General features: G+C 42.3%; 2 protein-coding genes across 5 annotated transcripts in view; one reads left to right on the forward strand and one right to left on the reverse strand.

The window, feature by feature from the left end:
• Positions 1–14,090, reverse strand: part of PNPLA4 (patatin like phospholipase domain containing 4) — a 55,044-nt gene extending 40,954 nt beyond the window's left edge. Inside the window, exons 1-4 of one of the 4 annotated variants that reach the window (XM_034951356.3) lie at positions 13,657–13,811; positions 12,311–12,503; positions 8,376–8,470; positions 8,085–8,220 (exon numbers count right to left, since the gene is read on the reverse strand). In XM_034951356.3, coding sequence (XP_034807247.1) covers positions 8,085–8,220; positions 8,376–8,470; positions 12,311–12,490 — 411 coding nt within the window. In that variant the 5' untranslated portion in view covers positions 12,491–12,503; positions 13,657–13,811. Of the gene's footprint in view, positions 1–8,084; positions 8,221–8,375; positions 8,471–12,310; positions 12,504–13,656; positions 13,816–14,041 lie in introns of those variants that run through there. The other 3 variants (XM_034951357.3, XM_008960116.6, XM_003808030.5) reach the window with 3 other exon arrangements.
• The window catches only part of LOC117978598 (variable charge X-linked-like), a 657,335-nt gene continuing 653,697 nt past the window's right edge, over positions 13,875–17,512 (forward strand). Inside the window, exon 1 of the mRNA XM_063601471.1 lies at positions 13,875–15,784. The gene's annotated coding sequence lies outside the window, so the exon portion shown is untranslated. The remainder of the gene's footprint in view (positions 15,785–17,512) is intronic.

Genomic DNA, 17,512 nt, shown 5'->3' on the forward strand with positions numbered 1-17,512 from the left:
TCAGTTATATAATTTCTGGGTCCTGTCCAAAATAAGATAAATGCAGGGCCCCCTGTTCAGAAAGTATGGAGAATATTAAGATGTTGACAGCAGAGCATTAAACCAATGGTGAGGCCCTTTGGATAGTGGAGCCACGTGCAAATGCACAGGTCATACATTCATGAAGTAGACCTTGCCTCAAATATAGTGTCTCATTTAATTATTTCTCGACCCTGTCTCAAAAAGATAAAGTTGCTCAAAGGTCTCTCTGCTAATACGTGGTTGAGACTGTCCCCAGAACCAATTTAATATAAAATGTATATTTTTACCAGAGCCAACATACACGTCAGATTTCTCACAATGGGTCTTTTTTTTCATCTTTTGGTCAATTTCATGCACATCTATCTCAATCGCTTGTTTATTGAAATATTGAAAGCATGCTAATTTGCAGCACTGTTTCCCAAAGGAAAGCAGGCACTTCTATTTATTTTTTATGTGCTTGTTTATTTATTTATTACAAGGCATAATAATAACCTCACGCAAGGTCTGCCAACCTTCTACAAAATGTCAATGTGGACATGCCCGCACCGTGACATTCTTCTCAAAATCTCAACTTTAAATGGCCCGCATAATGCAATACTGTGACATAAGAGCAATCATGTCTCTTTCACAAAGAGGCAAAGCAGGAGTGAGTAGCACCTTGGGTGATTTGGTGAAGATCGCTTAATAAATCAATAGGAGAGAGAGGACAGAAAGCAGGCATCTTCAACTCCAACCCTCTCAGCCCACCGGTAGCAATGACATCATTGGCTTCAGAGAAAGGTTGTTTACGGTTAAGGTAACTGCATTCAACCTAACTAAACCTGACCTTATCATCAATTGGCTATGCTTTTAAAAAAATAATCACAGACCCTAGGTATGTTTCGCAAGCACAATGTAGCTATTTAATGAAGTTATTCAGCAAATGCAACACTGCAAAGCAATAACTAGAGCAATTTGTAGATAGCGCACATATCGTGAAATTACAGTACTTAGAGGTCTTTAAAGAACCAAAGACACTACATAAATATAATGATTTATTTCACTATTCTGCAGAGAGACATGTGGACTGCAAAAAAATCACTAACCTTAGAATTATGTTTTTTTTTCTTTTCCCCCATGTCAAAGTATAATGTAGAGTTCACAAGTTAATGCTTGCAACTATTTTGAGATATTTGGATGAAAAATGCTATCCAATTACTTTCCTACAGATAATAACAGTAAGAATCCTCCTAAATGATACGAAAAGTGCAATGAACTGGAAAATACTTGTCACTCCTCCAAATCAATGTATTTGTTTTTGTCATAGCTGACTCTCCCTTTATATGGACTGATGATTTGTATATCAAACCAAGTTTAGTTGGGAAATTAGCTTTAGATAGTTAAGAGCTAAGCAGCTTTTCTTATTTGTAGTCAGCTTACTGCCATTTTATTGCAGGCAAATAGGATTTCCTAAGAAAGGAGATAAAGACTGACATTCTAAGGTCATGTAATAAAATATTATGCCTAAACATGTGCTTTTAGTGTATCTCACCTCACAATATTCCCAGTGAAATTCACCTCGCCAATGAACCTCAACACGTCTACAGCACTTGTTCTCAACTGGAGGTGATTTTACCCCCTAGGGACATTTAGCAATGTGTCTGTCATAACCTGGAGTGGAGGGTGGGGGGGGGTGTGTGTCCTGCTAGCATCTACTGAACAGAGACCAGGGATGCTGCTCAAATTCCTACAAAGGACAGACAGCTGTCACAATAAATAACTATCTGGGTAATAATCTGGGCCCTTACTGCCAGGAGTGCAGTGTTTGTGGTTGAGAACGCTGATGTGGAAAGCAGGGGTATACTTTTCACACCCTATCACTTGGTACAGCACTTTAAATGTTGGACATATGTGAAACCACTGATTTGTGTTCTTACTAAACACACAATGATAAAAATGAGAGCTAGTGTCTTCCTGTAGCAACTGTATAAAACATCGCCAGGTGCGCATTCCCGACACGTTCTGATTGACTCTCTTCATTTTGCATTTTACAGAAAAGAGGTATTTAGAAAATTATGTGGCCTAGCTTCCTTAGGGATTAAATTCTCAGCAAGTTTCATTTATGCCTAAAGTTTACTGTGGACTTTAATGAGAATTAACTGTTTATACAGAACTTGCTGCTGTAGTTCAAATTCAAAGACAGATTCAAATTTATCTTCCTCAGTTTTTCCAAGATAATGACCAATCTTAAATTCAGTTTTTATTTCACCTTCACAAGGCTAAATGTGAGAGGATCTTGTTAAGAGCATTCTCACACATGCAAAGAAATTCAGGACATCACTGCAACAGAGACAGGGCAGAATTTTCTCAAGACGGCCAGGGACACTATGGTGCAGGAAAGGCTTCCTAGGTACCTCTACCCTAGAGCATTCACACGTGTCAAAAGACCCTTTCGGAAAACACTTGTGCATCAGTCTTAAACATGAAGAATTCAATGATTTGTACCAATTCAGGGAAGTAGTGGAACTCTACGACGCCATTGCACTGTTAATTTACGCATCATTTCAGCTCAGCCTTGGAAGTTGCATATGACTTTCTTTTAACCTAGGGGCTCACCTCCCTAGTTAGGCTTTGCTGAAGGCTAACATTAAAATGTGTTTGGATTTCCTAGTTGCATGCATGCTTCTAAAGAAAAAGAGCCCACAATAAAATCTGGAACTCGAAATGAATGAGTTGGTATGCAAAATGCACGCACTTGACACTCGGGGGATACTGTGTAGAACGGCACACCAGGAGAGGAATCAGGAAGGAATCATGCTAAATAATGAACAGTATGAAGGGATGGATGTCTGGAGAGTGGAGGCACTTGAAGGTGACCATGCACATCTGGTGTGTACTTAAGAGTTGATGAAATGCTTTCATACATACTTCATTTGACCTTGTTCTGAAGGTCTCCATCTTAAAGATGAAGAAACCAAGGCTCCAAGAAGTTGAGACTCGCCAAGGGTCCCAGAGCCCACCAACAACAGGGTTAGGTGGATGTGTACCACTCCTCCATGACTCTTTTCAATTCCCTAAATTATCTGCATTTGCAGGAACTGATCTCAGCTTGGTGTTGATCTGCTGGCGACCCACAGACATAAAGGGTCATCCTTGGGGGTAACATTTTTCTGGGTGTGGCACCTGGAAATAAATCTCTCAGACGGGAAATAAAGACATGATTTTGGAGGGGGGCCTCCTGGGGCTCTGGTTAACTCTATAAAGGGGTCTCCCCTCTGCAGGCTGCCTTCAAGTAGTTGAGCAGACATCATCTGTGTTTCCCTTTGTCAGTACAGTTACTATAAAGGAGGAGGGGAATGGTTGGCACCAATAAATTCTGAACAAAGGAATGCCTTAAGGCCTGCACCTGTCTTATAACAGTTTATAAAGTAGAAAAGACTGAGTTAAATCCTAATGAACGTAAGATTCAAAATTCTGTGGAAATTCAACCCCAAGTAAAATGAATAGTTGGACCACACAGTCCACAAGGGTTTCAAGAAAACAATCAACTAGCATTGCAGCTATCAAACGAGTGATTTTTCCATGCTACTAAAGGTGAAGCTCATTAAGATAAATTAAGTATGAATCATCACACAAAATTATTTATTTTAAAAAAGAAGGCCTATAATGATGAGCTGTAAAATCAGATGCCTAAAGGTGGCAAGAACTCAGTAGCAACCTGAAGTATTACAGATATCGGTTAGCACATTGTTCATGAAGACAGGTAATAAGCAAGGGGTTAAAGAATAACACTGATAAGAAAAAGTAATCCTATTCAGCCTGAAGAAAAGAAAGTTGTGATTTAATATGGCTTTAAAATTTCATGACAGATTCATACAAGGGCGCTGAGCAGGGGTGTGTGTGGGTTATTATGTTATTCGTTCATTATTTATGAAATATTAGCTCCATTCAGCATGCATAAAGGGCTTTATCATTTAAAACACACTTTCACATGCTTTATCTTATTTATTCTGTACAGTAACACTCGTTAGTATTACTGTGTGAATTACTCCATTTCAGAGATGAGAAAACTGAGACTCAAAAATAATCAGTCCAAGAGGACAACGTCAGGAAACGACAGGCCTAGACATGATCACCAGGACACTCATAAAACAAGTAATCATTCTTGAGGAGATTCAAAAACACGTCAAAATACACACACAGACACACACACACAAGCACACACTCTCACATATTCTAAGCTACAGGTTTCTAGTTGGATTTTCAGGTACATAGGCACTCTGTAACAAACAGCATCAGTCAGCTAGTGGATAATGAAAAACTAGGCATTTTTTAAAAAATTCAACTATTAAGTAGCAGAATAAATGAGTTAATGATAAAAACAGAAAATACAACATGGAGCAAAGTTTGAAGAAGGTGAAAATCACCAGTGTTTAGTATTTCATGCTCTCCCATGCTCTTTTACTCTAACTTGAGTTTTAATCAACCTCTCTCTTTCTCTCTGTCTCCCATCCCCTCCCATCTACAGAATATCCAGATACTGGGAAGTAGACCTGTATTAGTTCATTTTCACACTGCTGATAAAGACATACCCGAGACTGGGTAAATTATAAAGAAAAAGAGGTTTAATGGCCTCACAATTCCATGTGGCTGGGGAGGCCTCACAATCGTGGTGGAAGGTGAAAGGCATGTTTTACATGGCAGCAGGCAAGAGACAGAATGAGAGAGAAGCAAAAGCAGAAACCCCTTATAAAACCATCAGATGTTGTGAGACTTATTCACTACCAGGAGAACAGTATGGGATGGGGAAAACCATTCCCATAATTCAATTATCTCCCACTGGGTCCCTCCCACAATACATGGGAATTATAGGAACTACAATTCAAGGTGAGATTTGGGTGGGAACACAGGCAAACCATATCAAGACCCCAGGCTGTATGTTCAGAGCCAGGTGTGCCAAGCCCTGGGAGACCCACAGCTACCCATCATCGAGCTGCTTCAATGCATGGCTTCAGAGCCTCCTGTCTCCACCTAAGGGGAGTGGGGTGACCTTCAGGCAGCCTCCCCAGTCCCAACCAAAAAGGTCAGAAGCACCATCCTCCCATGGCACCACCTCAGACAACATTCTCCCACCAGCCACTTCTTTCACCGGAACATATATACTTGATCATGTCCCTACCTGGCAGGGGGTTTACTTTACTTCCTCTTCACACTTCTTCCTTTGCTACATCATCCCTAGTCTTCCCGCACTCTCACTCTTTTCCGCTAAATGCTTCATGAGTATTCCAGGCATAGGTTTCACAGTTTGATAATCACCATCTGCTATCAAGGAACTATTCATCCTTCCTTTTTAGTTCTGAAAAATGTTAAAACATCCTCCTAAACACGTGGAATGTTTCTTGTAGAACCTAGAATAAATGTCAATTATTCCATATTCTCCTTACAAAGTATTACACATTTGTGTCAACAATTTCTCTTCTGTTCAATGAACTCAAGTAATTACACAAATTCTCTGAATAGTTATTATCCAAAACAAAGGAACTAGAAAAACGTCATGTTTTCTTAACAGCAATAGTTTGCTATTGCCGTTATAACAAATTACTACAAATTTAACCCCTTCAAACAAGACACATGTATTGTCACACAGTCTGAGGGTCCAAAGTCTGGTATGGGTCTCACTGGGGAAAATCCAGGTGTCGGCAGGGCTGCATCTCTTTCTGGAGGCTCTGGGGGAGAATGTGTCTCCTTGCTCAGTCAGGTGTTAGGAGAATCCAGTTCCATAGGTTAAAGGGCAGATGCCCCCTTTTCTTTGCTGGCTGTCAGTGGGGAGCTGCTTTCCTAGAAGCCTCTGTGCTCCCCTGGCATGTGGTTGCTACATCTCCAAACCAGCCATGACACAGAATCCAGAAAAGGTGTCCACTTTTCAAGATTCATGTACTTAGTTTGGGTCCACTTGGATAATATGGGATCATCCTCCTATCTCAGACCTTTAATTTAATCACATCTACAGAATCCCTTTTGCCAGGTAAGGTTATATCTGGACAGGTTCTGGGGATTAGGGTAAGGACAGTTTTGGGTGTCATTCTTCTCTCTGCCACATAAAAGGGATGGATAGGGAGGATGAGCATTTTATCCAGTGTGGGGTATATATAGTTAGGGAAGAATGCTAGATACATGAACCACAGTCACAGCTGGGCCCCAGCCAGCTATGTGATTTTGCCCAGGTCATACAGTATGGAGGGCCCAGCTTCTTTCTTTTCTTTTATTTTAAATCGAGCCAGTGTAACAGATGCAACCTTGGTTCATATCCATTCGTTTCACACATATTACGGAGTGCCTACACAATGGCTGGCAGTGTGGCAGGTACTGGGCTGCGGCAGTGAGCAAACCAGAGAAACCCCTGCCTCTTGGAGCTTACATTCTGGTGAAGGAGGATGGACAATGAAAGCTGAACAGGACAGCAGTAAAAGAGGTAGCATGCTAAAGAGTGATATGTAAATCAGGAGGGATGTGGGGAGATCAGGGGCTGAGAGTTCTGTCATTGTAGACAGCAAAGCCAGGGATGGACTCCGTGAGAGAGAGCTGGGGCAGAATCCCCCTCATTTTACGTCACAAGAGCACACAGTCTGTTCCTAGGTAAACAAGAGGATGCATGTCTGCCCACCGCAAGCCTTATCTGTCTGTATTGGACATTGATGGCTTAGGACCACTTAGCATGGGTTGCCCAGCTCTTCCCTTGACACTGTCAAGTCTACATAATATTGTAATAAGATTATAGAATAATGTCTTTTTATAAGATAGACTCTTGTAAGTGAGAGAATGACGTAATAGGGATATCGAGGAAAAATATTCTAATCTATTAAGTGGCAAAGTAATTTTACTTGTCAATTCAACATTTCATTAAGTATTTCAAGTGACAGCATCCGAATATATGGAATCTTACCACTTACTCTCAACCCATTACCTTCTGCTTTCAAAAACATACATTCTCCATATTACCTGAAGCTTGTTATGATTTGCACTAGAGGGAAAAACAAGAAAAAATTCCAAGAGAAGTACACCCTTTCCACCCTACAAATATTCAGTGCATTACCACAGCAGGCACATTGGTATTTGGAAATCAACCAGCTGAAGTATTTCCCAGAGATGATGAATTCTCAACCAACCAACTTTCAAATGTGTTTGGATAGAAAGACATCAGAACAAAATGGAAGAAACAAAATGGAACATTAGATTGAAAAGTTAAAAGACCTGGGTACCAGAATTAGCTCCCACTGCCACGCAGGATAATCTTGGGTACATAGGTACGTACATCACATAAAATCTTTCCATTCACTTCTCTGTTAAAAACATAAAAGGGATCAGGTGTGGTGGTTCATGCCTGTAATTCCAGCACTTTGGGGGGCTGAGGTGGGCAGATCATTTGAGGTCAGTAGTTCAAGACTGGCCTGGCCAACACAGTGAAACCCTGTCTCTACTAAAAATACAAAAATTAGGTGGACATGGTGGTACGTGCCTGTAATCCTAGCTACTCAGGAGGCTGAGGCAGGAGAATTGCTTGAATCTAGGAGGCAGAGGTTGCAATGAGCCAAGATTGCACCACTGCACTCCAGCCTAGGCAAAAGAGCGAGACTCCATCTCAAAACAAAAACAAAAACATAAAAGGGTCACAATAACACCTACCCTACTTGATTTACAGAAGGACTTGAAGGACTGAATAAGAGAGTACATGTTAAAAACCCTACATACACTCCAAAGTATTAGCCACATAAATTTCGGGAATTATTATTGCTACTAAACTGCATCAGCGACTTGCTTCACATAATCAACGTGAGATCTGAACATTGCAGGAAAACACTGAACAAGTACAGGGAGCATTTGGATCACAGTGCATCATAAGGCGGCCTCAGGAGGGATCCTGGTGAATACTTTCATCAAACACGTAATTTACTGAGCACTCAACCATCTATCGGGCCTGGTAAGAGACACAGGATCTAAAGAACGTGGTAATGCTCATTACTTTATATGAAGTATTGAAATCAGCACTTGCTGATTTCTTCAAATAGGAAACATGGCTTTGTTACCTTAATGAGGTCCTCCCTGGAGGAAAAAGTGGAGACTAAGTGATTTTCTCTGGTTTTGGCGTTGGTGATGGATACGTGCAGTCGGTTCTGGGCCAGCTCGTGAGCGCTGGGAGGAAGAATCGACTCCATTCCACTTCTAAAGAAGAAAAAGCAATCTGAATTACTCACCTTTAATTATTGAACTCCCTGTAAATATTTTACAAGAGAGAATGCTGAGCTTGCCACAGTTTGTACAGAGAGTCGTCAACATTCTGTCTTCATGTACTTTTGGGCAAAATGTACTCTGTATACCTTAGTCGGGCCATGAAGTCATAACCGGGCGTTACTGCCCCGAAAGACTGCCTTCTGATTTCTTCGGCAAACTTGTAGGTAAATTGGTTACATTCCTAAAAAAAGAAAATTAAGAAGTGACCCTAGGTGTTGTAAAGAAAACAATCATTCCACTTCTAAAACTTGGGATTCTATAGACCCAACAGCAAATGTAGGGTGTCATGTTATTAAAGGTGTGCAAATTCCCCACCTGGCCGGGGCCTCACCCACCACTCTCAGGCCCTTTGCAAGGTATACACTCTCAGAATCCTAATCTTTTTTTGTTTTTTCCTTTGTAAAGCACCTTAAATGGCTTTTGCCCCATCTGAAAAATCCTTGAAGGCTCAATCTGACTTTTAATTGAGCACATTCTTCAAAAGGTTTCCTCAGCGCAATTAACCTTCTCTCCCACCCCTATTTTGTGGTCTCAGCAGCAGTTTGATTACAACCGTGCAACAAAGCTGATTACAAATGACAGCACCAGTGACAGAAATAGGAGTAGTGACGTCTATGGTTTGCACAGACTGAATCAGAGTCTTCTGAGATTCATCTTGGGCACTGGTATTTTATAAAGTCTTTCAGGGATGCTCATGTCTACCCTGGATTGGGATCCACAGAGATGACACTGTCAGTTCATCTTCACATCACCCTGCAGGGTGGGTATAACCATCCCACTTGACAGACAAGAAAACGGAGGATTGGAGAGTTCAAGTGTCTATCCCAATATCTCATTAAAAATGAGTCTCAGAGCCAGAATTTACATCTAAGTCTATTTTGTATTAAATAATGAATTAATTTGGCAACCAACTGGGCACCAGGTACTTGGCTAGGCACTGGGACTTGGAGAGGACAAGATACAAAGAACCTGTGCTCATGAGAGTCATAAGTGCCTCCAAGAGCAGGTCATAGAGGGCTATAAGAGCCCCCACAAGGGTGTGTTTGGCTCTCATTTAGTGCAAAAAATAAATAACAACAGGTAAACTGTTTTGAGAATATGAGGACATCAAGTCTCAAATTCAGGTAAATCATTCAATGTCTTAACATTGCAGAATTTCAGTTAAGTGGCTATATTATTGCAGCAGTCTCTCCTCTCCCCACAAAGATGTCCACATTCTAGTCCCTGGAACCTGTGACTAGGAGACCTTCTATGTTAAAAGGGACTTTGTAGATCCAGTTAAGGACCTTGAGTTGAGGAGATAATCCTGGATGACCCGGGTAGGCCCAATATCATCACAAGGTTTCTTGTAAGGGAAGGAGGGAGGTAGGAGAGGCAGAGTTGGAGAGATTTGAAGATGCTGTGCTTATGGCTTTAGAAATCAAGGAAGGGGTCAGGATCCAAGGAGTCTGGGCACCCTCCAGAAACTGGAAAAGGTAAGGAAATGGATTCTCCCCTGGAGCCTCTGGAGAGAGTGAGCATGGACATTTTGATTTTAGCTCAGTGAGACCCTTTTAGACTTAAGACCGCCAGAGCTGGAAGATGATAAACACATGCTGTTTTAAGCCACTACGTTGAAGGTCCTTTGTCAAATCAGCAACGGGAAATGAATACAGTGTGTGTCAACCTCCAACCTCATGGGTTGCCAAAGGTTTCCCTCCAATTTGACACCCAGGCTGGGACTTAAATATAAACAGGAGTTGGGTAGAGGACGAAGGTGAAAGCAGAGGATAGTAAAAACAACAGCAAGAACAATTCTGAGAGGGGCACAGAGCTGAAATGTGTCCCTACGGCGAGCCACAAGTAGGGCTAAGTCACATGGGGCCTTGTGATACATGCTGAGAAACCTGGGTCACATTATCCTAAGTCCACAGACAGCCCCTGCCCCGGGGGTAATGAGGTGATCAGATGTGCCTTTGGGTGACATCACTCTAAGCGCTATGAGGTAGGCGGATTGTAGGGAGCTTGAATTGATATAGGCTGTGGGAAGCTCCTGGGTGAGAAATGGGGGTAGCCCCACCAAATGTATGTTCATTCTACTGAGCTAGACTGCCCATCTAGCCTATTTCTTTGTACTAATATTAGTTATATTCAATACTCTCCATAGCCCGGACTAGACTGTAAACTTATTAAAGATGGACTTATTCATCTTTGAGTTCCCCACTGAGTCTAGCACCATGGCTTCCTCGCAAATTGTGAGGGCTGAGGAAAGTCTTGCAGCATTGAGCTCTTCCACATCAATGTCTAAATTTGCCTACCACTTAAAATATGCCCAGTATCAGGTGCTCCTCTTAATCATTCATGCATAAGCTCAGAAGATTAATTACACACGTATTTGTCACAACAGTAAAAAGCTTGAGGAACTTACATCATCAGCGAGAACCAAGCGAACACGAATCTGAGTAGGTAGAAACATTTGCTAAAAAAAACTCAAGGCTATCCTACAAGTGGATTATTTCAGATGCTAAAAATAAAGGAACTAAAATAACCTTAAGTCAAAGGGTTACTTTGGCTGAAAAATTATTTTGAAGAAGAACAAATGAGGATGCCCTAAGGAAACTAAGAAAATTATTTTCTACCTTCCCATGGGAGCACCAGATAAAGACACACACCTTTTCATCATACCAGCACCATCAGACAACACAACCCAGTCTCTCATTTAGTGCAAAAAATAAATAACAACAGGTAAACTGATCTGAGAATATGATGACATCAAGTCTCCAATTCAGGTAAATTATTCAATGTCTTAACATGGCAGAATTTTAGTTAAGTATAAATGGCTGTACTATTGCAGTATTTCCAAATCAGGTTAATTCTAAATCATACAATACATTTTTTAATTTGCTGATAATTGGAAACCAAGTCTACATAACTCCAAAGCTTAGGATTTGCCACAGCTCAAGAAAAGACTGCAGTAAAAAGGAAGAAGTGACACCCTGAAAGTCCTCTGCTTCAAAAACGAAACACAGTTATGGGAAGGAGGTAGCTTGTAATTCAAAGCTTATGAATCTGCTAGTTTAGGGGGAATTTTCCCACCTCATTTATACCTTGCATGGCTTAAGGTTCTCGTCCTGTTTAATCTCTGCAGTTTTTAAATCACTTTTCTAGTTCCCTGTAAATCAACCATATAAAGACAGGAAGATAAGTGGATTTCTGAATGATTGGCCTCAAATCTAGCTTCCCTTTGATAAGCAGCTCACAAAAGATCTGAAATGAGATTCTGATGTTTAACATTGCATAGTTTTGGAATTTTAAATGTGACTGAAATTCATTCTTGGGTATGAGGGTGTTAAATTGTTATTTCATTATTGTTCAAAGCTGCTAGAGTACGTAATGATTAACAAATATAATATTCTCCAACTATGGAATCCAGCTCTCACAGTCAGAAAATGATTGATCACTGTCTGGATAGCAGAAAACAGATTTTAAAACATAGATTGCATTAAATAAAGTACTTAATGAAGAATTATTTGTATTACTTCTGGATAAATTGCTTGGAACTCAGAGCTTCCTCTTACTGTGAGAATTAAAAAAGAATTAAATTCCTATACCATTCCACTTAATAGAAACTGCATGCCCACATTTTAATTTATGTATCTATTTCTAAGTAGCAGTGAGGTAAGACTTGTTGCCCACATGTTCAAGGCCTTGAAAACAGGCCCCATGCTCTTCTCATGATCATAGAAAGAAGAAATATCCTTTGCTTGAAAGGAACAGAGCTGGAATCTTAAGGATAAATACAAACTCAAGAGTAATATAAGTCATTTTATTTCCTTATTTCACTATCACCCAAAATAATCTTTTCCACAACCAGAGCACAGATCCCTAATAATTACATCTTAAGAGAAAAGTCCTAATCCTTTCTGTTTCCAAGCAAACGATTATTTCTCTGCAGTGTTAACTTAGTAGAGTCAATGCTCGTGTTTGCCTTTGGGTCTTAATTTCTTGATGAGGAACACAGCCTAAGTTACTACTTAATTACCTCTATTTTTTCTGGTGCTGTTAGCAGAACAGAAGCAACCAACGATCCCGCAGACGCCCCAGCGAAGGCTTTGACATCCTTCACAAGTTTTTTGCCATGTCTGCAAAGTGCAGATGCTGCCCCCAAGTGGTAAATGCCCAGAAATCCACACGCTGCAAATGATAGGTTGATGTGCTTCATTCTAGCTGTAGCACTGGCAATACAAAAAACAAAAATGCTGTAAGTTGGAATAGTTTATCCCACATACTGTGTAGTCTTATGTTGATCATCGTTCCAAGGCTTTCTTTTAACATCATTCTCTGTTTTAAGCACAGTGGTTTCAATTAATTCTAATTAAACACAAGAATCTTTCAAGGAAACCCTTTCTTTCCCTCCTCACCTTGACCCAAGTCTTATACATTAAAACAAAACAAAACAAAAACATTCCACATTTATTCGGTACATAGATTATGAATCTACGATTTAATTACTTGGCAGGAAACAGACGTATAAATTCCAGTTGACAAGGGCATTTGGTCTTTTCTCTTGACCCTTTGAAACGTTTTGCGGGTGGGGGCGGCACTACCATTATGAAACAGAAAATTATTAGAGACCGTATCAAATTCCAAATGAACAATACATTTGTTCTTGGTAAGTGTATCAGAAGATTTCAAATATAGTTCTCTACTCCCCTTCCCAATTTCTATTGTGAGCACCCATGCTTTTATGAACGCCAATACAATTACTCAGTAACGCAATAAGCAATCACTCAACAATGCAATACATTTCTTTGCCAAGTATCTCAACACAAACTGAGGTCATGACTGGTGAAGGCAATTTAAGGCTCTATGAAATGTCAGCCACGCCACTTTATACTTGGAACACATCTAAATACAAAATTACATGTTTTCCTATGCCTCAGTGCGCACAATTTGCCCAAGTGAATGAAATTGTGCCTCCACAAGGCTGTCCATTCTGAAGGTCTCAGGGTTTCCTTGGGGGCCCAAGGGCCCCATTCAGGGACCCCAAGATGAGGCACATTACAGGGCCTCGAATTTAGGGACCTAAGACCGCCTGTTCCTGATGCACCCGGCCAGGCCCTGTGAGGGCAGGTGGCTCGGCCGCCGCAGGCTGCGCTGGCGTCCGCGTAGAGTGAGTCCCAGTCATCGATCCGGGGTCAAGCCCCAGTTTTGATTCCACTTCTGCAAATGGGGACGGGAAGGGGGTTGGGTGTTTAGCATCCAGGCGGCCAGGCCCAGCCAGCACAGGCTCAGTGCCCTCCCGCGGCTTGGAGGCCGGCAGGGCCGGGGTGGTCCCCGCATCAGTCCCGCAGGAGCACACCCTTGCTGGGCCCCAGGGCTCCGTACCAATGCAGCCCCGGGACACTTCCGTGTTGAACGAGTCCCTTTAACCAGATGGCGGGGCCGGGCCGTCACTCAATGCCATTCCGCCACCAAGGCCGCGCTACGCTCTCCGCGAGCCGGCCCGGGAAAGTCCTGCGGCAGGGGTTGGTACCGCCTCCCGCGCAGGTATGTGACGTCATCGCGCCGACGCAGGCGCCCGCTAGGCCCCGCCTGCTCTATTTAAACTTCTGGACTCAACCTGGCCGCTAGACCGGAGCGTCCTCCAGCGCAGGCAAGGATTCCTTGTTTAGAGTCATGTTATCTTCGAGTACCTAGAGAGACATTTTAACCCATACCCTAGAGAGGCGTTGTAATCCTTACGTGTCTTTTAACGCTACTTGGCCCTTACCTGCGAGCCACTGACCTTTAATAATCCTCATTTTCTGTGCCCCGGAAGTGCCTTACCCTCTTCGCGTCTGTTTCCCGGAAGTGGTTCTTCTCCCTCTCCACCCTTTCGCCCGCCTGGGCGGTCCAGCTGCCCCTAGGGGCCAACTCCAGCGGCTATTTTGGGGCTGGACATCCCGCAGCTTTTCAAGGTGTGCCTTTGGTTTTTTTAAGAAGTGCTATCTAAAGGAAAAGCTGGACTATGACTCTGGGGAACTTTCATATCCTCAGTTGACCTTAGGCTGTGTGACCTTGAGCAGGTAGCATAACCTCTCTGAGTTTCCCGCGTGCCTTATGTGCAGATTGAGATGCTAAAATGAGAGAGCTACATTGGAAAGCTTTTTCCACATAGGGGGCCGTGAGCAGGTGGCTGTTTTGTCCTCTGGCACCTTTGGCTCAGACTTAAGCAGCTTCAACGACCGCCAAGATGCCTGCCATGCCCATCAAGATTTAAAGGACTCTGATAATTCTTTCTCTCCCCAAACAGTGTTTTCCTTATCTAATCCTAATAACCAAGCCTGGAGGAATCTCTGACTTCGTGATTGAAGGCTCTCCAGGTCCCCTAGTTTAAGGGCAGAGATTTACTTTCTCTGAGGCTACAAAGGAGCGTCTGCGAGAATGTCTCTACCTTAGACAAAACAGGGAGGAGGGGTGGAGCTCTCCAAATTGCCTCTGGTTTGGGCTTTTTCTTTCTGTTTTGGTGTATCGTCTCTGGCCAACAACACCTGTGAGTCCTTGATGTGACGATTAGGGAAGATGTTTTTAATTCACATAACTATTCTTTAGAGAAAATTGATCCTGAAACACCTTATTGCCTTATCGTAGAATGACTGCATTACTCAGAATTCTTTACCTCCACCGGAATTTAGTGAAGGGAAGGCACAACGTACATTAGGAAAATACAGGACACACTCCAGTCCTTAAACCTTCCACAACCTTCTAGCTCTTTAAGGTCGAGTGTGATCCTCCCCAGAACTGCATCTTCCAGGAAGCTCATGAGAAAGGAAGGATCCCAGGTCCCATCCCTGATCTGAGTCGGCATCTGCGTTTTAACAGAATCCTGAAGCAGTGGTCTAACTCCTTTGGTGGTGTTATGGTTTGCATGTATACCTCCAAAATTCACATATTGAAATACTAACCCCCAAGGTGATAGTATTAGGAGGTGGGGCCTTTGGGAGGTAATTAAGTCATGAGGGTGGAGCCCTCATGAATGGGATTAGTACTCTTAGAAAAGGGACCCCAGAGAGGTCTCTTTCCACCATGTAAGGATAAAAGTACACGGAGAAGATGGCAATCTGCAAACTGGAAAAGGACCCTCCTCAGAACCTGACCATCTTGGCACCTTGATCTCAGACTTCCATCTTCCAGAACTGTGAGAAATAAATTTCTTTTATAAACACTCAGTCAATGCTACTTTATTATAGCAGCCTGAATGGATTAAGACAGGTGGTCTGGTTTAAAGTGATGTGGTGGCATCAGAAGTTTAAGGAAAGACTGGATTTACAGAACCAGAATCTGGGATGCTGTTTACAGAGCAAGTTATTTCCTGCATTTGGACACTGTCAGCAGGTCGATTCAGGAGACAGGTGAAAACTTTATCACCGGGCAGCCTGGATGAACACCACAACTTTGATATCTTTCACTTAAAGGAAAGATAAGGGCATCCACTATTTCTACACCTGGCTGGCAGAGTGAGAGCTCACCAAAGGTAAGTCTCTTTGGAGCAGCAAAATGCTCCATAATTTAACTCTTAAAATTTTAAATTTATTTCCTCCTTACTCCCTTCAATCTCGTATCATATCTCCATGTAACTAGTTAAAAGTTCAGCTCTCACCTGGGTGAGGTGGCATGTGCCTGTAGTCTCAGCCACTCAGGAAGCTGAGGTGGGAGGATTGCTTGAACCTAGGAGTTCATCTTCAGCCAGAGCAATGTAGTGAGACCTCATCTCTAAAGAAAAAAAAAAACAAAAAAAGTTCAGCTTTCTAATGTAAGGAAGGATATCATATTCATTCACATTTGTCTTTGTCATCTCATCGCCAAGCTTAGCACTTGGCCCATAGTATATGATCAATAAATATTTGTTTTGGATGTTGGATTTATGTAAATTACCATTGTGATCTGAATATATAGTAATTTAATTGCCCTTTGAAACTTTTTTTTCTGTAATTAATTTGCTAATTTTTGCTCGTCTATTTTCCTTAGTAATTTAGTTTCAAACGGGTTTGTTTATTTAGCCATTTACATAATTATTAATCATCTGTTGTATAGCAAGTGTTACGTTGGTACAGGGCATACACAGTTGAAAGAATTCAGCCCTTATCAGGGATGCAGAGTCCAGTGGGTAGGGAGACATCTGATGTGTAATTACAGAGGCGTGATGATGTGGTATTGCAAAGCCATGCACAGATGCCCTGGTTGTGCACACCAGCTACGGAGTAGGAAACCTTTAGCTTCGGGACGTGCCTACAGTAGCACCCAGCACAGAAACAAAATGCCCCAGCATGATGGCTCCTTTTCCTCTCCAGTGCTTCCTCTCAGGAGATTTTATCCTGTATCCCATAAGGGAGGAGAAATGGACATGGATAAGTGTTGCTTGTCCACACCTCTGCTCCAGGGAAAGGACCATATCTCAGAATCTTTGAGTCTAATCAGTTCTTTCAGTCTACTCTCCTTGTGGTGTTATTTCATTTTCCAGTCTTGGCATTTTTTTTTTTTTGAGACAGAGTTTTGCTCTTGTTGCCCAGGCTAGAGTGCAATGGCGCCATCTCAGCTCACCGCAACCTCCGCCTCCCGGGTTTAAGCGATTCTCCTGCCTCAGCCTCCCGAGTAGCTGGGATTACAGGCATGTGCCACCATGCCCTGCTAATTTTGTATTTTTAATAGAGACGGGGTTTCTCCATGTTGGTCAGGCTGGTCTCGAACTTCTGACCTCAGGTGATCTGCCCGCCTCGGCCTCCCAAAGTGTTGGAATTACAGGCATGAGCCACCGTGCCCGGCAGGCATCTTAACACCTCTTGTCGGTCAACGTTACAAGTGCTTTGGTTTTTTAAAAAAACAAATCTCTTGTCGTGTATTCAATATGCTTTGCTTATTCTGCCTCCTGCTTGATAACTGCTCTTCTTTGTCACTTCCTCCCCAAATCTTGCAAACTGATCCCAATGAACTGTGGAGCTTAGATACATGCACTTTAATTTCAGGGGAGTGTGGCAACACTGCTGGAGCACTGCCCTTTCCATGGGGGCTTCAAAGTAATACTCATGATAACATGCCGTCTGTGCCTAGTTTAAGCAATATCTTGTCTTGAGACCACCATGGAGTTCAGAGAAAGGAACTTTTGCAATCTTGGAGTAGAACTGCCCATCCGAAACCATAGAAAGAGGGGCTACTTCCTTCCTATAGATCACCGTCTCTAGGAACACAGTGAGGGAATAGATGA

This window comes from Pan paniscus, chromosome X (assembly GCF_029289425.2).
Source record: "Pan paniscus chromosome X, NHGRI_mPanPan1-v2.0_pri, whole genome shotgun sequence".
Classification (NCBI taxonomy): domain Eukaryota; kingdom Metazoa; phylum Chordata; class Mammalia; order Primates; family Hominidae; genus Pan; species Pan paniscus.